Source organism: Eriocheir sinensis, chromosome 17 (assembly GCF_024679095.1).
Source record: "Eriocheir sinensis breed Jianghai 21 chromosome 17, ASM2467909v1, whole genome shotgun sequence".
NCBI classification, from domain to species: Eukaryota; Metazoa; Arthropoda; class Malacostraca; order Decapoda; family Varunidae; genus Eriocheir; species Eriocheir sinensis.
In genome coordinates this window covers 5894732-5909034 of record NC_066525.1, presented here as the reverse complement: position 1 = coordinate 5909034, position 14303 = coordinate 5894732, and the positions used below count along the sequence as shown (strand labels likewise).

General features: G+C 38.8%; 1 protein-coding gene across 4 annotated transcripts; it reads right to left on the bottom strand.

The window, feature by feature from the left end:
• Positions 1-3905: 3905 nt before the first annotated feature.
• On the bottom strand, positions 3906-14244 carry LOC126999855 (uncharacterized). Of its 4 annotated transcripts, none has more exons than XM_050862917.1 (12): positions 14089-14244; positions 12327-12485; positions 11378-11483; positions 11043-11163; positions 10645-10804; positions 10191-10343; positions 9821-10083; positions 9570-9686; positions 6647-8246; positions 5770-5973; positions 5471-5678; positions 3906-5060 (listed from the first exon to the last, which is right to left on the bottom strand). In XM_050862917.1, the coding sequence occupies exons 2-12, from the start codon at positions 12469-12471 to the stop codon at positions 4934-4936; spliced, it is 3204 nt and encodes a 1067-aa protein (XP_050718874.1). In that variant the 5' UTR covers positions 12472-12485; positions 14089-14244; the 3' UTR covers positions 3906-4933. The 4 variants fall into 4 exon arrangements, with proteins under 4 accessions (XP_050718874.1, XP_050718875.1, XP_050718876.1 ...); XM_050862918.1 differs by lacking the exon at positions 14089-14244 and adding an exon at positions 13943-14068; XM_050862919.1 differs by lacking the exon at positions 14089-14244 and adding an exon at positions 13792-13841.
• Positions 14245-14303: the final 59 nt, after the last annotated feature.

Genomic DNA, 14303 nt, shown 5'->3' with positions numbered 1-14303 from the left:
CTCTCTCCGTTGTTCTTCCTTTCCCTCCTTGCTACCCCTTCGTCTTCTTGACCTGTCCTTCCCTCGTTATTTTCCTGTATTTTCTTCTGGTCCTCCATACTATTATAGTCGGCAGTTATACCTCCTCTCCTACTCCTACTCCATTCTTATTCTCCTCCTCCTCCTCCTCCTCCTCCTTACCACCCACTACACACACACACACACACACACACACACACACACCAAAAGGGGTATCTTTCTAAATATTCAAGTAGGATATGTGAAATATCAAGACAATAGATTTTTTTTTTTTTTTTTTTCGTTTTCGGTCCATGGCGCCGGTAGGCTTTCATGGTGGGGCCTGATGGTCGGCCGCAGCCTGTTATGGCGCAGGCAAGTGTTTATAATGGCGCCGTCTTGCTTGGCTCATCTTTGAGCCTCTCTTCAGAGAGAGAATCTAGAATCAGGCTTGACAGGTGGTCTTCACGACAGCATGTGGGTAGTCATAGGCCATCCGGCGGTGACTGAAAAATCCCATCAGTTGTGGAGGCGGGCAGGACTCGAACCTGCTTCCTCCAGGACGCGGAGGGGGTCGGCACGCTAACCACTCAGCCACCGACTCCCATAAAAATCACTTAATATTTAACTAATGCGACCGTCGATTTTTGTCTTGAGTGTCTACTTTATGTATAAATGAGAAGGTTAATGAATTAATGAATGAAGAAATAGATAAATGAAAATAAAATAAAGGAAGGATGGAAAGATAAGAATATATGCATGTTTGGGATTCATTGATATGCTAAATCTCGCATGTAGGACACACACACATGCACACATATACACACTCACACATATACTATACGTGTATTATCTAAGGAAAAGTCGCACACATACATTATTGAGCTCCCATCTCCCTTGACGCATCCCCTGCCGCATAAAATGTATACCAACCAGTAAACACGTAAATAAATAAGAGTGAATTTCAGTGTGGAGGGAAGCGAGGGACTATCCCAAAGAGAGCCGGGCGTCATTAGCCTAATATTGCTAATGTCCGGCTGGCGGGGCGGCGTGACACGTCTCTTCCTAATCCTTCACTGAATGGGTAAGAGAATCAAATACTTTTAATGGACGCTGCTCCCCCTTTGCTATGAAAGAGCAGGGATCGGAACCCCAAGCCTTTATTCTAATTGAAGGTGACTCTGTATAGATGACTTGGTCTTCTTCCACCGAGACACATCAAGGGAGATAGGATGTCACATGCCTGCTTTTCATTCCTACTCATTTCTTTTTTTCTCCCCGCGCATATACTTGTATTTCATTATTTTTTTGCATCTTCCCACATCGCGCAACGGTACGGGAAAAGTTATAATTCCCGGTAAATGGTGGAGCGGCGTGGACGGAGCTGCTTCTCTTTACCGGCTATAGAGGGAACTCGTAAATGTGAGTGGAAATCGAGGGGAGGCGAGTAAATGCGAGAGCCGCTCCGAAATAGGTGGGCGATCGGCGACCATTGATGCGACTGTTTCTTTCAGAGCGACGAGCCTCCAGATTTTCCAACAAAGGCGACCGCGGGGTTACTTTGACTGCACGTAAATAAGGCCTCGCTCTGTCGTGCTGCCTTTCACTCCACCAGCAGGGCCTCCAGCGTCACCAGCCACGTCATTATGTAGCGTGCAGAGGGGACGCGTTTCTCCTCTCATCCCTTCCTCGCATACATCGTAGTTTTGGTTTATTTTCAAGTTGTTAGGTGTGTAGATGTTTACCTTCTTTTCTTTTTTCAGGGATAACAGTTTGCTACATGAGGAAGGATCTTTCTCTTTCTATTCCTACACGAACATACACACACGTTATGGAATTTCTACAAGCGGAAATCCTGAAGCGCTTTCTCATATATATCATTTTACATCACCGCCTTTTCCTTTTCTTTTTAACTAGGCCCAGATCATTTATTCGGCCAGTGACAAGATATCATGGGTCAGCTATTATTCACGTATTGTCTAGTTTATATTCTCGTTAGAGGGGGTGGCTTAATGTTTCCTCATCTCTTGTCTCCTAATCTCCTTCCTTATTTTTCTTATCTTTATCGCGTGTCTTCGTTATCTATCAATTACGCTTTCACGCCTCTCATTATCGGGTTTTAGAGGCTTTATCAGCAAAAGAAAACTATAATGCTACTCTAAAGTCAAGAAATAGGAATACTAAAGCCAGAATGTGCGGGAGAGATCATTGTGAGGGGAGACGAGAGGGGAAAAGGAAGGGCGGAGGAGAAGGACGAGGGAAGGAAAGGAGCGGAAGCTGTCTGTTGGTTGGCCCCAGGAACCGGCAACGCTTTGTCTCTTCAGAACCATTGATTCGCTCTAATGACTGCTAATGTGGACGCTTCCGGGGGTGCCAAGGGGCGGGGAAGCAACTGTTATGCCTTGCCTGAAGTGTGAGGCAGTTTCGTTTAGTGGTGATGCGCGCCGACTGCCCGGGCGGGGATTCGAACCTGGGACCGGGGATTCGTAGCTGGTCGTGCAAATCATTTCACCACGGAGGCGCCCTAAGCCACTATTTATCTTGTTTACTGTCTTTGTGAATATTTAAACTACTTTAGCTTAGTGTAGAAAACTCGTAAGCACTGACAGCTGTAATATTCACCAACTGGGTATTTCTAGTCCTTTTATTACGAGTCTACTTTTGCTTACCGACTCATTTCTTCTTTAACTTTACTTCGAACTAGACAGCTAACGAACCCATCTGCCTGTATGCACCGTAGGCCTTCCAGGATAGCTCCATCTCCATTCCGCGTTGATTTGACATGCAAGAACGGACGTAACATGGCGCCGTTGAAAGAAAGCGTCCTGTAATTTTTCTCCCCTTTGTGTATTCTATCTGCAAACTACTCTGGCGACACCCTAAAGCCCTCCCTCGCTTGTGGCTGTGGTTGGAACACTTTTCTGCCTCTACACTGACACCCTTTTTCCGCAGTCTTCCCCTCCGTGTTCTCTGAAGCTCGCCTCGCATGAACCTCTGTCGAGAAAAACGCTTCCATTTGTAATATGTTCATTTTCCCCACGGCAGTTCACAAGACTATCTCGATCTCCGTTTCTTTCATGCCTTTCCTGCACGCTCTCGCCCATCCCCCCATCTCCATTATTCCCGCCACATTTCTTTTGCTTGCTTTCTTTTTTGTTTCTCTACTCAAAGTCACCATCCAACTAATTCTTTGGGGATGTGGAAGTTAGTCCCATACGTTGTTTCTCTTTCTGCATGCTTCTTTTCTTTCTCGTTCCATCCATTTTCACGGTTTTTAATAACACATCAACATGCCAACGAATATCTTACCCTAACAGCACAATTAGGAGAGAGAGAGAGAGAGAGAGAGAGAGAGAGAGAGAGACTTTCGTGGTGTAGTGGTTAGCATGCCTATTTTTTATTTTATTGGAGGCCTAACAAAAGCCCCTCCATTATAGATATTTATTTTGATGTTCAGAAAGGGTTGAAAAAGTGCAATTGAGGAACAAGTTAGAGGTTGAGTTGTCTATAAGAAAAAAAAAAAAAGTGTCATGACCATATAATGAAAAAAATAATGGATAAAGTTGATTTTGGCAGTGTGAAAAAATGCTGGCTACAAAGATGACAGAATGTAGTGAAGAACTGTATGAGGTTTGAGAGAATGTGGTATTGAACTATGGATACAAAACAAGCGAGTAGCAGGTTTTTTTATTATTATTTCCATTTTTTGTGCCCTTGAGCTGTCTGCTTTGTTTAAAAAAAAAAAAAAATAGAACATGGAATGAAAGAAGAGTTTGCAATACGGATATGAATCAAGTTTGGTCTTTTTGTTAAATCAGAACTAGCGTATGGGTCCAGACAGCAGTAGTAGTTTGTAAGTAATGACCAGAAGCACATCATGTTCATGGGTAATAATTAAAACAACAGGACAAGATATGACAACTCCATATTCTTTTTTTATTCAGTAAATTCATGAACACGCTATGAGATATATTTGTCTTCATTTCTGCATCCAATAACATCCCTGTGACTATAGACCTTTCCATGGGTACAGCGATATCATAAGGTACATGAAGAAACTATTAAATAACTTGATCCTTTTATAATTGTTTGGTAAGAAGCTAATGAAAGTAGTCTAGTTTGATTTGAATTACCTAGTTTGATGAAAAAAGAAGCCAAGTTTCTATTTAATTTTCATGATTTAAATATACATATATATTTCAGAATGACTCATTTGGAGAGACAGTGATGTTTTTTTTTATTCAATTTTGACAGGCACCCTCCTTCCATGGACCTGCAGGACACTAGGAATGATTGAAAGATGGAGCTAATCCAAACAGTACTGCTCGATCAAAACAGTACTGCTCTAGTCTTACAACCGTGTAAAACTATAATAATGAACTGTGAAAATAAAAAAAGATGATATATGTACATGAAAATGAAAGATCTAGGCACTATTACCACAAGCATCAAACACTAATCTTCTTAATCCAACACACACTGTCATTACGTCTCAACTTTCTTCTGAAACACTGGAATTAAAGTATGCTGTTCACTTACATCTGATTATGAATTAACGAATCAGCTCATCAGTACCTCTAAAATGCTGCTCTCCATGCCAAAACAGAAGTCAGTAGTTTGCCTCCATCACTTCTAAAATTTTTACACATGTCAGGTCAGTCAAAATTACTCATCTGGTCTGAATTGCACCATCGAAGAAGGATTCCCTACTCTCAGTCCACCCAAGCCTCTTATTATACCATTTCTGCTTCTTGTCAGATAAAAAGTAAACAATCCCTCTTTTATTTATAAAAACAAGTAGGTCATATAAAATAAATATTTCTTCTAAGTGGGGTACTGCATGAAATTTAAGGTTAAGAAAATTCATCAGGTTCTTTAAAATAATAAATAAATGACTGATTTCCATTTCAAAAACTAACCATTCTTAAATATTTGATTAAATAATTTCAATTACTTCTGCTGTGCCTCTGCTCTTGTTTCTTCCCCTTCCTCTGCTCCTGCCCCTGATTCTTGAAGCTGATTTGCTGACTGTGACGGAGTTGTTCTCTCCACGTCTCATTTTTCTGTGGGAAAATACAATCAGCTTTTATGAATATTCAATCAAAACCTTCGCCACTTCACACAATAATAGTCACTAAGCTTGAATATATATATATATATATATATATATATATATATATATATATATATATATATATATATATATATATATATATATATATATATATATATATATATATATATATATATATATATATATAATACTGATTACTCCCAATGAGTATGACTACTCAGCATCTATTTATTTATCTTCTTAATTTATCTATTCAAGAATATTTTTTGTCCAATTCTACTTATGGTTTCTCATATTTGCAATGACATATCAAGTGTTTTTTGCCTTAGAAACTGGATTAGAGAACAATCAAATTTGTGAATTTGGTTAAAAGAATACTTTGTAAGGTAAATGACTAACATATTGAGGAAGTCTTCTTTGTATGACGTGATTTTCAGGGCAGCCCGCCTCTTTCTGGGATTGTCTTTCATGTGAGACTCTTCTGCCTTCTCCAAAGTTGTCTTTAATCCAGTGCTGCTTTTGGTAGATCCCTCATCTTCCATTTTGCTGCCACTTACTTTGGGGCTTGTAGTACCTGTCTTTTCATTAGCTTTTTGGCAGCCAGCATCTGAAATTTTCAAGTAGTGTCATTAAATACTTAAATTGTGCTTGAAGTTATTAATTTTTTCAGAAACCTTCACAGCCTTGACACTCATTACCTGTAGATGAATCAGGTGGGCTTACGGGAACACTGTGTTCCTCATAATCATGTTCTTGTTGTGCGTCCTCAACTTCATGTATCTCCTTCAGGTCACCAGACTCTTTCTCATATTGCTGTATGTGATCATCACTGTAGAATTTAATTTCAGATTCATCAATCCCATTTCCAATATCATTATCCTTTTCATACTCTTCTATATGAGCTGTGAAGAAAAGGAGAAGAGGTGTCATTACTTAAAAATTTTCATCATATTTATGGAATTTGTATGAAAAAATCTAGTCCATATAGATTAAGAAATATGATGGCCCAAAAAATTTAAGTTTTTACAGTTTATAAGAGTTCTCTATGACAATGGTAAAGCTTAACTTAACTTTCACAGCAATTGCACTGCAATAATATACACATGACCATTGCTGCAGATCAACCTACATGCAGTGTAAGTTTTTGTACCACTCAGTGGTGTGTTTACATGTAGGGCTGGAGTTGCAGACAACACATGATGCGTTGTGGGTAAAACAAATGCTTGGTGAACTATCATTATGGGGAGCCACCTAAGACACAGTCAACTCACTTCTCCCTGATCTTCCTGTTTATATTTCAAAACTCTTTTCCCTGCATTTTTTTCCAAAACCCCATTCCTCTCTGATCTTCATATATTCACAGAATCTGGCCTTCTCAATACACACATGCAACTATAGTTCAAAGTAAAATTTAACATGAATGCTCCATGGGGATCATCATAAGCATATTTCACATCCTTCATACAGATAAACTTACCTCTTCACCTCCCCTTCCACTAATGTCTATCCATTTCAAACTTAATATATTCCATTTTATATGAACTAATCTAGTAAAACCTCCACTCAAAAACTCACTTGTATCTCTGTCTCTGCTGACTGGGCTACTGATACAGTCATCTGCATTGTCATCATTAGCATCTGGTGTTCCTCTCATCTCAGTTGATCTTCCTATCTGACTCTTAGAGAGCAGTTGCTGTTGATCAGGCAAGGCATTAAGGTCAATCAGCAAATCTTCTGGGCTTGTATCTTCATCCATTCTAAACGAGGGAGTCTCCATGATACTTGATCTTTGAATTCTAACATAACAGTTAGGAAGAATCTTCATGTTGTCAGTTTTGTTTGACAAAACACGAGCATTTGTGACTTCTGCTTCTTCAGCGTTACTGTGAATGTCATTCAGACCATTACTAAGAGATTTTGCTGATTTTTTTTTAAGCCCTTTGAGTTTAACTGGCATCCCTTCTGCAGTTGGTGACTGTGGTTTTTTATTTTTTTGTTTTTTCCCTCCTCCCCATTCATCATTCCTCATCTCATCATCATCATTATAGTTTACTGAGTACTGCAACATTCTCCTGGCACGTCTTGTCCGTTCTGGGAAATTCAATGGTGTGCTTTTGGGTGAGTGACTCCCCTTCTGGGTCATCCTAATTGACCTTCTTGGTGCATCTGCACTCACAGACTCCTTTATGACATCTTTCAGAACGACAGACACATCACACAGGGTGACAGCCTCATCACTGCCCCCAGAGGACAGGGGCTGCAAATTTTCTTTCTCAGTGGTCCTCATTAATGAAAATGGTGGCATGTTGACCACAGTTTCATTTAGCATTGACAAGTCAAAAGGAGTCCTCTCTACCACTTTTGGAATTTCATCAATTGATTCCTGCTCTTTTGTTTTGAAGAATTTCTTTTTTGACTGAGTAGGCTTACATTCATCTTGTGAGCCTTCTGTATCATCTACTGTGGGTGCTATATCTTGTTGAATTATTATATCTGAAACTGGCTGAGTTATATCCATGTTGGTGACAAGCTGACAAGTTATATCACCAGGTCTTCGTGTCTCTATACTTTCACTGATCAATGCAGGTGAATTTTTGCACGGTCCATCTTTGTTCTCTACTGTCAAACTCACTCCTGGACCCTTTGTGCTTGAGACTGGGACCATCTTTTTAGGGCTACCTATAACAAGTTGTTCATTTTCCTGTGTTCTGATATCAGAGGCAGGATCCCGTAACTCTGATTCTAATGCAGCAGTACTCAATTTACTTTTTAAAAGCCTTCTAGATTTCCGCCCACCCTTAGCCTCTAAAAGTTCCAGCCTGGCAAGCAGAGAGGCATGTGAATCAAGGCAACTATGGTCAAGTGACTGTGATTGAGTCTCTGTGGGTGATGTGGTTGTTGAGGCAGCTTCTCTCCTTGGGCTTGGCTCCTGCGCTGCAGTTTGTCTGAACATTTCTGAAATGCCTATACTTGTGTCCTCAACTTGATCTGATGAATCAATTGTGGAAGCATCATCAGTTTTTTTGCCATCTTTCCGACTGCTACTCCTCTTCCTCCGACCCCGGTAACGACCCCTCAAGGCCCCCCGTGTGTTTCCCGTGGCGTGCAGCCAGCTTGGGCCCTCGAGAGGATCCTCCTCCTCTGGTGAAGGTGCAAGGACCTCATTTTCTCCAGTCTGAAAAGTATAATTTTTAATTGTAACTAAACTGATTTAGTTTTTGAAAAATAATTTTAACTTATTTCGAACATACGTATTTTTGGATACCTCCATAAAATTCAGAACACAAGTCTATTTTTTTTTCTTTTTTTTTTCCTGTAGAGTACCAGACTAAATTAAAAGCTTGTGTTCACCCAGGACCTGCCACTTTTAGCATTTTTGGTTCATATTCTATGTACCTAATAATATTATAAAAACGGTCACAGCATCCAAAATATGGGTCATACTGATGGACGGACAGCCTGCCATCACCCTTCTGCAAGTTGACCCACACAAGTTTTGAATTGCCAGCGCTGTGGAGCCGAGTAATGATGTCGCGTTGTACTCAAAGTGGATTATTATTATACTTCTAGTCATTCACCATTGCCAGCATAGCACATGAAATACTGTAAATAATTAAGTTGTGGAGATTACAAGTGTCACAGTAGATGAGTAGATGACATCTTGAACTATCATTTATGTTTACTTCGGTGCATAGCCTAGGCTTTGCATGTGTCAACTGGCCATGAAGACGATTTGGTAACCTTTCTCGTCACGCAAACCCTCTGCTCTCGCTTACTCTCATCACACAAATAATGACTGATGCAACTGATATTAGTTAGTTGGTGTGATTGTGGTGGTGGTGGTGGTGAAGGTGGCCAAGATAAGAAAGCCCTTTCTTCACTTCCACGAGGCCTTATTTATATTTTCCTTCCTGGTGGAAATAAAAAGAAAGCAGGAGCATGCTTATGAAGATCCTCCTCTTCCTCCTCTCCAGTGAACTCAACATGAGCAGGATAGCATGGGCGGCAAACCAAATGTTGCCTTGCCACACAAGATGAAAGAATTGGTTCCTCATATTCTTCATAATCTTCCTCCCATGGCTCATATTTCTTACCAGATGAAACAGCTAACCCGTCAGAGAGATTATCTTCCAGTATATCAACTGCCTCTGTAGTGGATATAATGCAGCAAAAAGAGCAGCACAACTGCCCAGTATCATACATGATCAGGTTAAGTATGGTGCTCTTTGTTCCACACAGCCTAAATCATGTGAGAGTCAGAGGCAAGTTGCCAAATAGTGCATCGTGTGCCAAATTTATTAAACTCCCTTATACCACAAAATCAATTCAATTTGAAAAATATCTTGCGAGCTATGAGGGAAAGAATGCAGACATTTGAGAGACGTCCATGGTCCCTCGTGCAAAAGAAAAGTGGATGTCTCTCAGACGTCCATGGGGCTGTACAGGTTAAGCTTGAGCTAAATCAAATTTGTATAATATGCAAAAAGACCATACTTACCAAACATGGCAAGTCTTCGTAAAGAGACAACTTTGATATCCTGGAGTCTTCCTTTCTCCCTCCTCTCCTTCCAGTTCCTCTTCTTGAAATTCCTTGCCTCCTAAAACTTGTTGTAGCCTGTAAAGATGAAAATACAAGGCATAAAGTAAAATCTTGAAAACTCACCATTCATGATAGTTTCTAGTTTTATTTTGGAATATTCCATTTTATAGAAAAAAATACCCATAAAAAATCTAGGTGAAATTAAGTACCTGTAGATTAGGTGATGCCTCTGCTTTGCTCCTTGTCCTAGATCTCCCAGTGACCCTCTCAAGCCTCACTCCCAAGTCAACGCTATCAAGCCCAGACTCAGACTGAGCTTCAAGGATATTATTATCTGTTGGTGATTCCATGTTGGTCTCAGGTTGATGTTCTTCACTGTCATCTTGGAACAGTTGCTCTTCACTCATGTCACTGTTCACAGTTGGGGAGCCCTCTTCAATTGTTGATATGCCAGGATCATTCTCGTCATTAACTATGAATAAATAATTCATAGATTAGCAAGTTTGATTTATCTTTATAAAATGAGGAGACAGCATTTTTCAACTAAATCTAAAACTGCAGTTAAAATATGTATCTCACCAAGGAAGCAGTTGTTTCTTCTATCACTTGATGTGATTTTCAACTTTGGAAGAGGAACCATAACCGGCTGCAGAACATGTCCGCTGACCATAGGCAGGACAGCCCTTTGAAGCGGCGGACCAACTCCACTGGTTCCTAATGGAGTTCTAGAGCCTGATAAACAATAGATTAGATCAACTGACTTTCTTCAATGACCTGTTTTCATAACATACTTAATATATTAATAAGTAATTATTAGGCAAATTGTTATCTGTTTAAATAAATGGCCTATTCCTTCAAGAAATGCTCCCAAAGATGGTTGCTAAAAATGATTAGTTTTCAGTGTAATTTCTCATTTCCAATTCCTTTACTTTTCCTTTTTCTGTTCATTACAAACTCTTGTCTCTCTCTCACCTGCTACTACTGCAGCATGGCTAAAAAGGGCCATTTATACTCAGTTTTCTCGATAACTCACCTGACAAGCGAGAGAAAATATTGACTGGAGATTGAGAAGGAAACTGCAAGATGTTCAGGGTGTTCCCAACTAGATGCTTGGCCTTAGTCAATTTTTCCACAGCATCCACAATTCTCTCCAGGGCCATGCTGAAATCTTTGTCTATTGCCTTGTAGCATTCCTGTGAAGAATCATCTTGATCATACCCAAAACAATATGTGATTCAAGACATACAAAAGAGGGATTCATATTTCCACTATAGGCTTTAGGTATGATGTGGTATCACTACTAGGCAATACTGAAATCCCATTTGTTGATAATAGTTTGCCAAGAGTTACACTAAGTAAAATTCCCCAAGAATGATTTAAATAAAGCAATAAAATTTCCTCACAGGTGGTTTGGTTATAATGCTCCCTCACCTTGATCTGCTTTTCTGCCTCCACAAACACTTGTTCTATGTTGGTGTTGCTGTACGGCATCCTCAGCAGTTTTTCATGTGCCTCTTGAAGCTCACCTCTCAATGTAATGGTCTCTGTGTACCTGTCAGAGTTGATTTCATCTATGATTCTTGAAAGTTAAGGTGAGTTTGAACTTAAAATTATGGAAAATAAAATAATATAAACACCCTTAGAATTACAAATATTAGTAACTATTGTTTATCAGCTGGGCCATACTAAAAAATTACTTTACCACTATCAAATTTAAAGTGTAAAAATTTCATCTAAAAAGTTAATAGATATTACATTACACTAACCAATGGTTTGCTGCCATCTTCTGCTCTGACAATGCTTTAGCCAAACTCCTGTTGTTCTTCCGCAGCAATCGCAGCTTGGCTTCGAATACATTACTCATGCCAATGACTGCAATAAATGTTCAACAATCAGGCTTCACCAAGGCCAGGCATTATTGATTTTCTTCATAATGAGACACCCAAGTTTCTTACTGGAGATAAACCCTCCTAACATCATTCCATCTACTGCTCCATCAGATGATCAGTTTCACTTCAGTTTAGATTCCTGGTCTCACCTCTCCTTGTTCACTATTTTCCTTGCTATCATTTAATAAAATAAGCTATGTGTACATATTCTGTCAGTTCAGTCCATAATAACATATAAGTAATTCCCTTTATTATCTATTGATGACATTAGACCATACTAAGACCAGTTGAAATAACCAAATCTAATACTGGATGGGCTACTTCAACTTTTCTTAGTATGACCCATATATCATCAAACCCTGTGCTGGGAAAGAATCGTCACAATTACACCCAAGTGAGCAGAGGTTGGGTGAGAGGCAGGGGGAGTCAGTCTCTCACTTTTGACCTCATGGGTGAGGAAGTGGAAGATGCCGTAGTGGTTAGAATACTGGCTATGTTATTTCAACTATATATATATATATATATATATATATATATATATATATATATATATATATATATATATATATATATATATATATATATATATATATATATATATATATATATATATATATATATATATATATATATATATATATATATATATATATATATATATATATATATATATATATATATATATATATATATATATATATATATATATATATATATATATATATATATATATATATATATATATATATATATATATATATATTATATATATATATATATATATAACAACATCAGCTCTTGGAGCCCCTTTTATTGTTTTTATTACCTGGAGTGACCTTTTGCTGAAACATTTTTTTCCGTCTGATCATTTCCACTTTCCTCATGATATCTTTAGTCTTCTGTATGTCATGAGATGAGGTCTCGCTCTTCTCTGCCCTTTGCACCAGACAACCTTCTCTCATTTGAGGCATGAGTCAAAATGTAACTGAAAAAGAAGTATATATAATATCTATTATCATACAGAAGGATACACACGGATATAAGGAAACTTCAAGAGGCCAGATGGCCTACACATAGCAGCTCCTGAGGGTGGGTTCAGTGTATCTTTTCTCTGAATGGTAAATTTCTAAGTCCTTGGATCACTTTGGTCATTCTTTTCAGTACTGTTCAAGGGAATCTATATCCTTTCTCTAATAGGAAGACTAAAATTTAACAGCATCACATAGCTGATTATAGCCAGATACAATTCAAGGATAATTGCCGTGCTCCAGTTGGTAACGCTTCTAAATAGAAAACTCAGGACTTTACTCGCATGGATTTCTGGCAATAATCCAGTGAGTTCTGGGTCAGTGAGATTGTGCACACTCACAAATCCCTCTCACGGCTGGAGTGGCTGAGAACTGTGTCATCTAACGTGGAGGGTATTTTTTTTATATACTTATGATATATTTGTCTGAAGTTGAGCTATATCAAACATTTACTGAACCAGTAGTTTTACTGTTTCAGCCATTTATTTTAAGATTCATAATGCCGTACAATTTTATTTTAATAATTATCATAAAAAAACAGAACCAGACTTTAAAAGGCAGGGTCTCATCTGTGAATGAAATGAATTTCAAAATGTTTGAAGTTCAAATATTATGGGTACAGGAGAAAACCTCCATGACCCTGCATCTTGAAATGACCATTGGTTTGGGAGTGGCAGGGAGCAAGGGGGTGTAGATGTGGCCCCCACCCACAGACCCACCCCAGGCTAATACAATCAAGCAGTGGAGTAACTTGGGTGTTATTCTGAAAAATACCCATTCAATAGGTTTGTTTCAATCTTAGAATTATAAATAATTTCAGACTCAAGATCAATAAATAGGAGCCACACAAAATAAGCCTTAATCTCCCTTGCAAGTAAAATAGAGTAAGCTTCAAATGTGAAAGCTTAACACATCTGAACCCGAGTGAAAATAATTAGTGATAAGGAAAAATAAAAATTGGTAATATCCACCTGATAAACTTAATATTAATGACGTCTCATACTCAAAATCAATCGACGGGAGCCACACAAAATAAGCCTTAACCTCCCCTGCAAGTAAAATAAATTAAGCTTGAAATAGGAAAGCTTGGCACGTCTGAGCCCAAGACTGAAAACAATTACTGACCTCCCAAACACAAGATCAATAGAAGGGGGCCCACAAAATGAGCCCTAACCTACTATGCATGTGAAAGCTTGAAATAAAGTAAGCTTAAAATAGGAAAGCTTGACACGTCTGAACCCAAGACTGAAAACAATTACTGACCTTCCAAACACAAGATCAATAGAAGGGGGCCATACAAAATAAGCCTTAACCTCCCCTGCAAGTAAAATAAAAAAGCTTGAAATAAAGCACCGTAAGCTTAAAATAGGAAAGCTTGACACGTCTGAACCCAAGACTGAAAATAATTACTGACCTTCCAAACACAAGATCAATAGAAGGGGGCCATACAAAATAAGCCTTAACCTCCCCTGCAAGGAAAATGAAGAAAGCTTGAAATAAGAAAGCTTGACACGTCTGAACCCAACACACACACAAACACACACACACACACACACATACCTGGCTGCTCCTGTGTCCAGTCCTCCTCATCCACGCCGTTATCTACCTTCTCTTCCCTTTGTGCTTTCTTCTCTTTCCTCCTCCTTCTCTCCTTTTCCTCCCTTTTCTCTCCTTTTCCTCGGCCGTTTGCTCTTCCCCTCGGCTCACTTTCCCTTGTTCACAGTGTTTAAATGATAATACTGATAGTTATTCTTCTTATATTTTATCCCGTTGTG

Excerpts from the sequence above, each read along its gene's own strand:
- LOC126999855 (XM_050862917.1), bottom strand. The coding sequence starts at position 12,471 with ATGCCTCAAATGAGAGAAGGTTGTCTGGTGCAAAGGGCAGAGAAGAGC. Across the intron at positions 11,164-11,377 it reads AAGATGGCAGCAAACCATTG|GTACACAGAGACCATTACAT; the intron begins GTTAGTGTAATG and ends CAACTCTGACAG. Across the intron at positions 5,974-6,646 it reads CAGCAGAGACAGAGATACAA|CTCATATAGAAGAGTATGAA; the intron begins GTGAGTTTTTGA and ends TTTTCTTCACAG.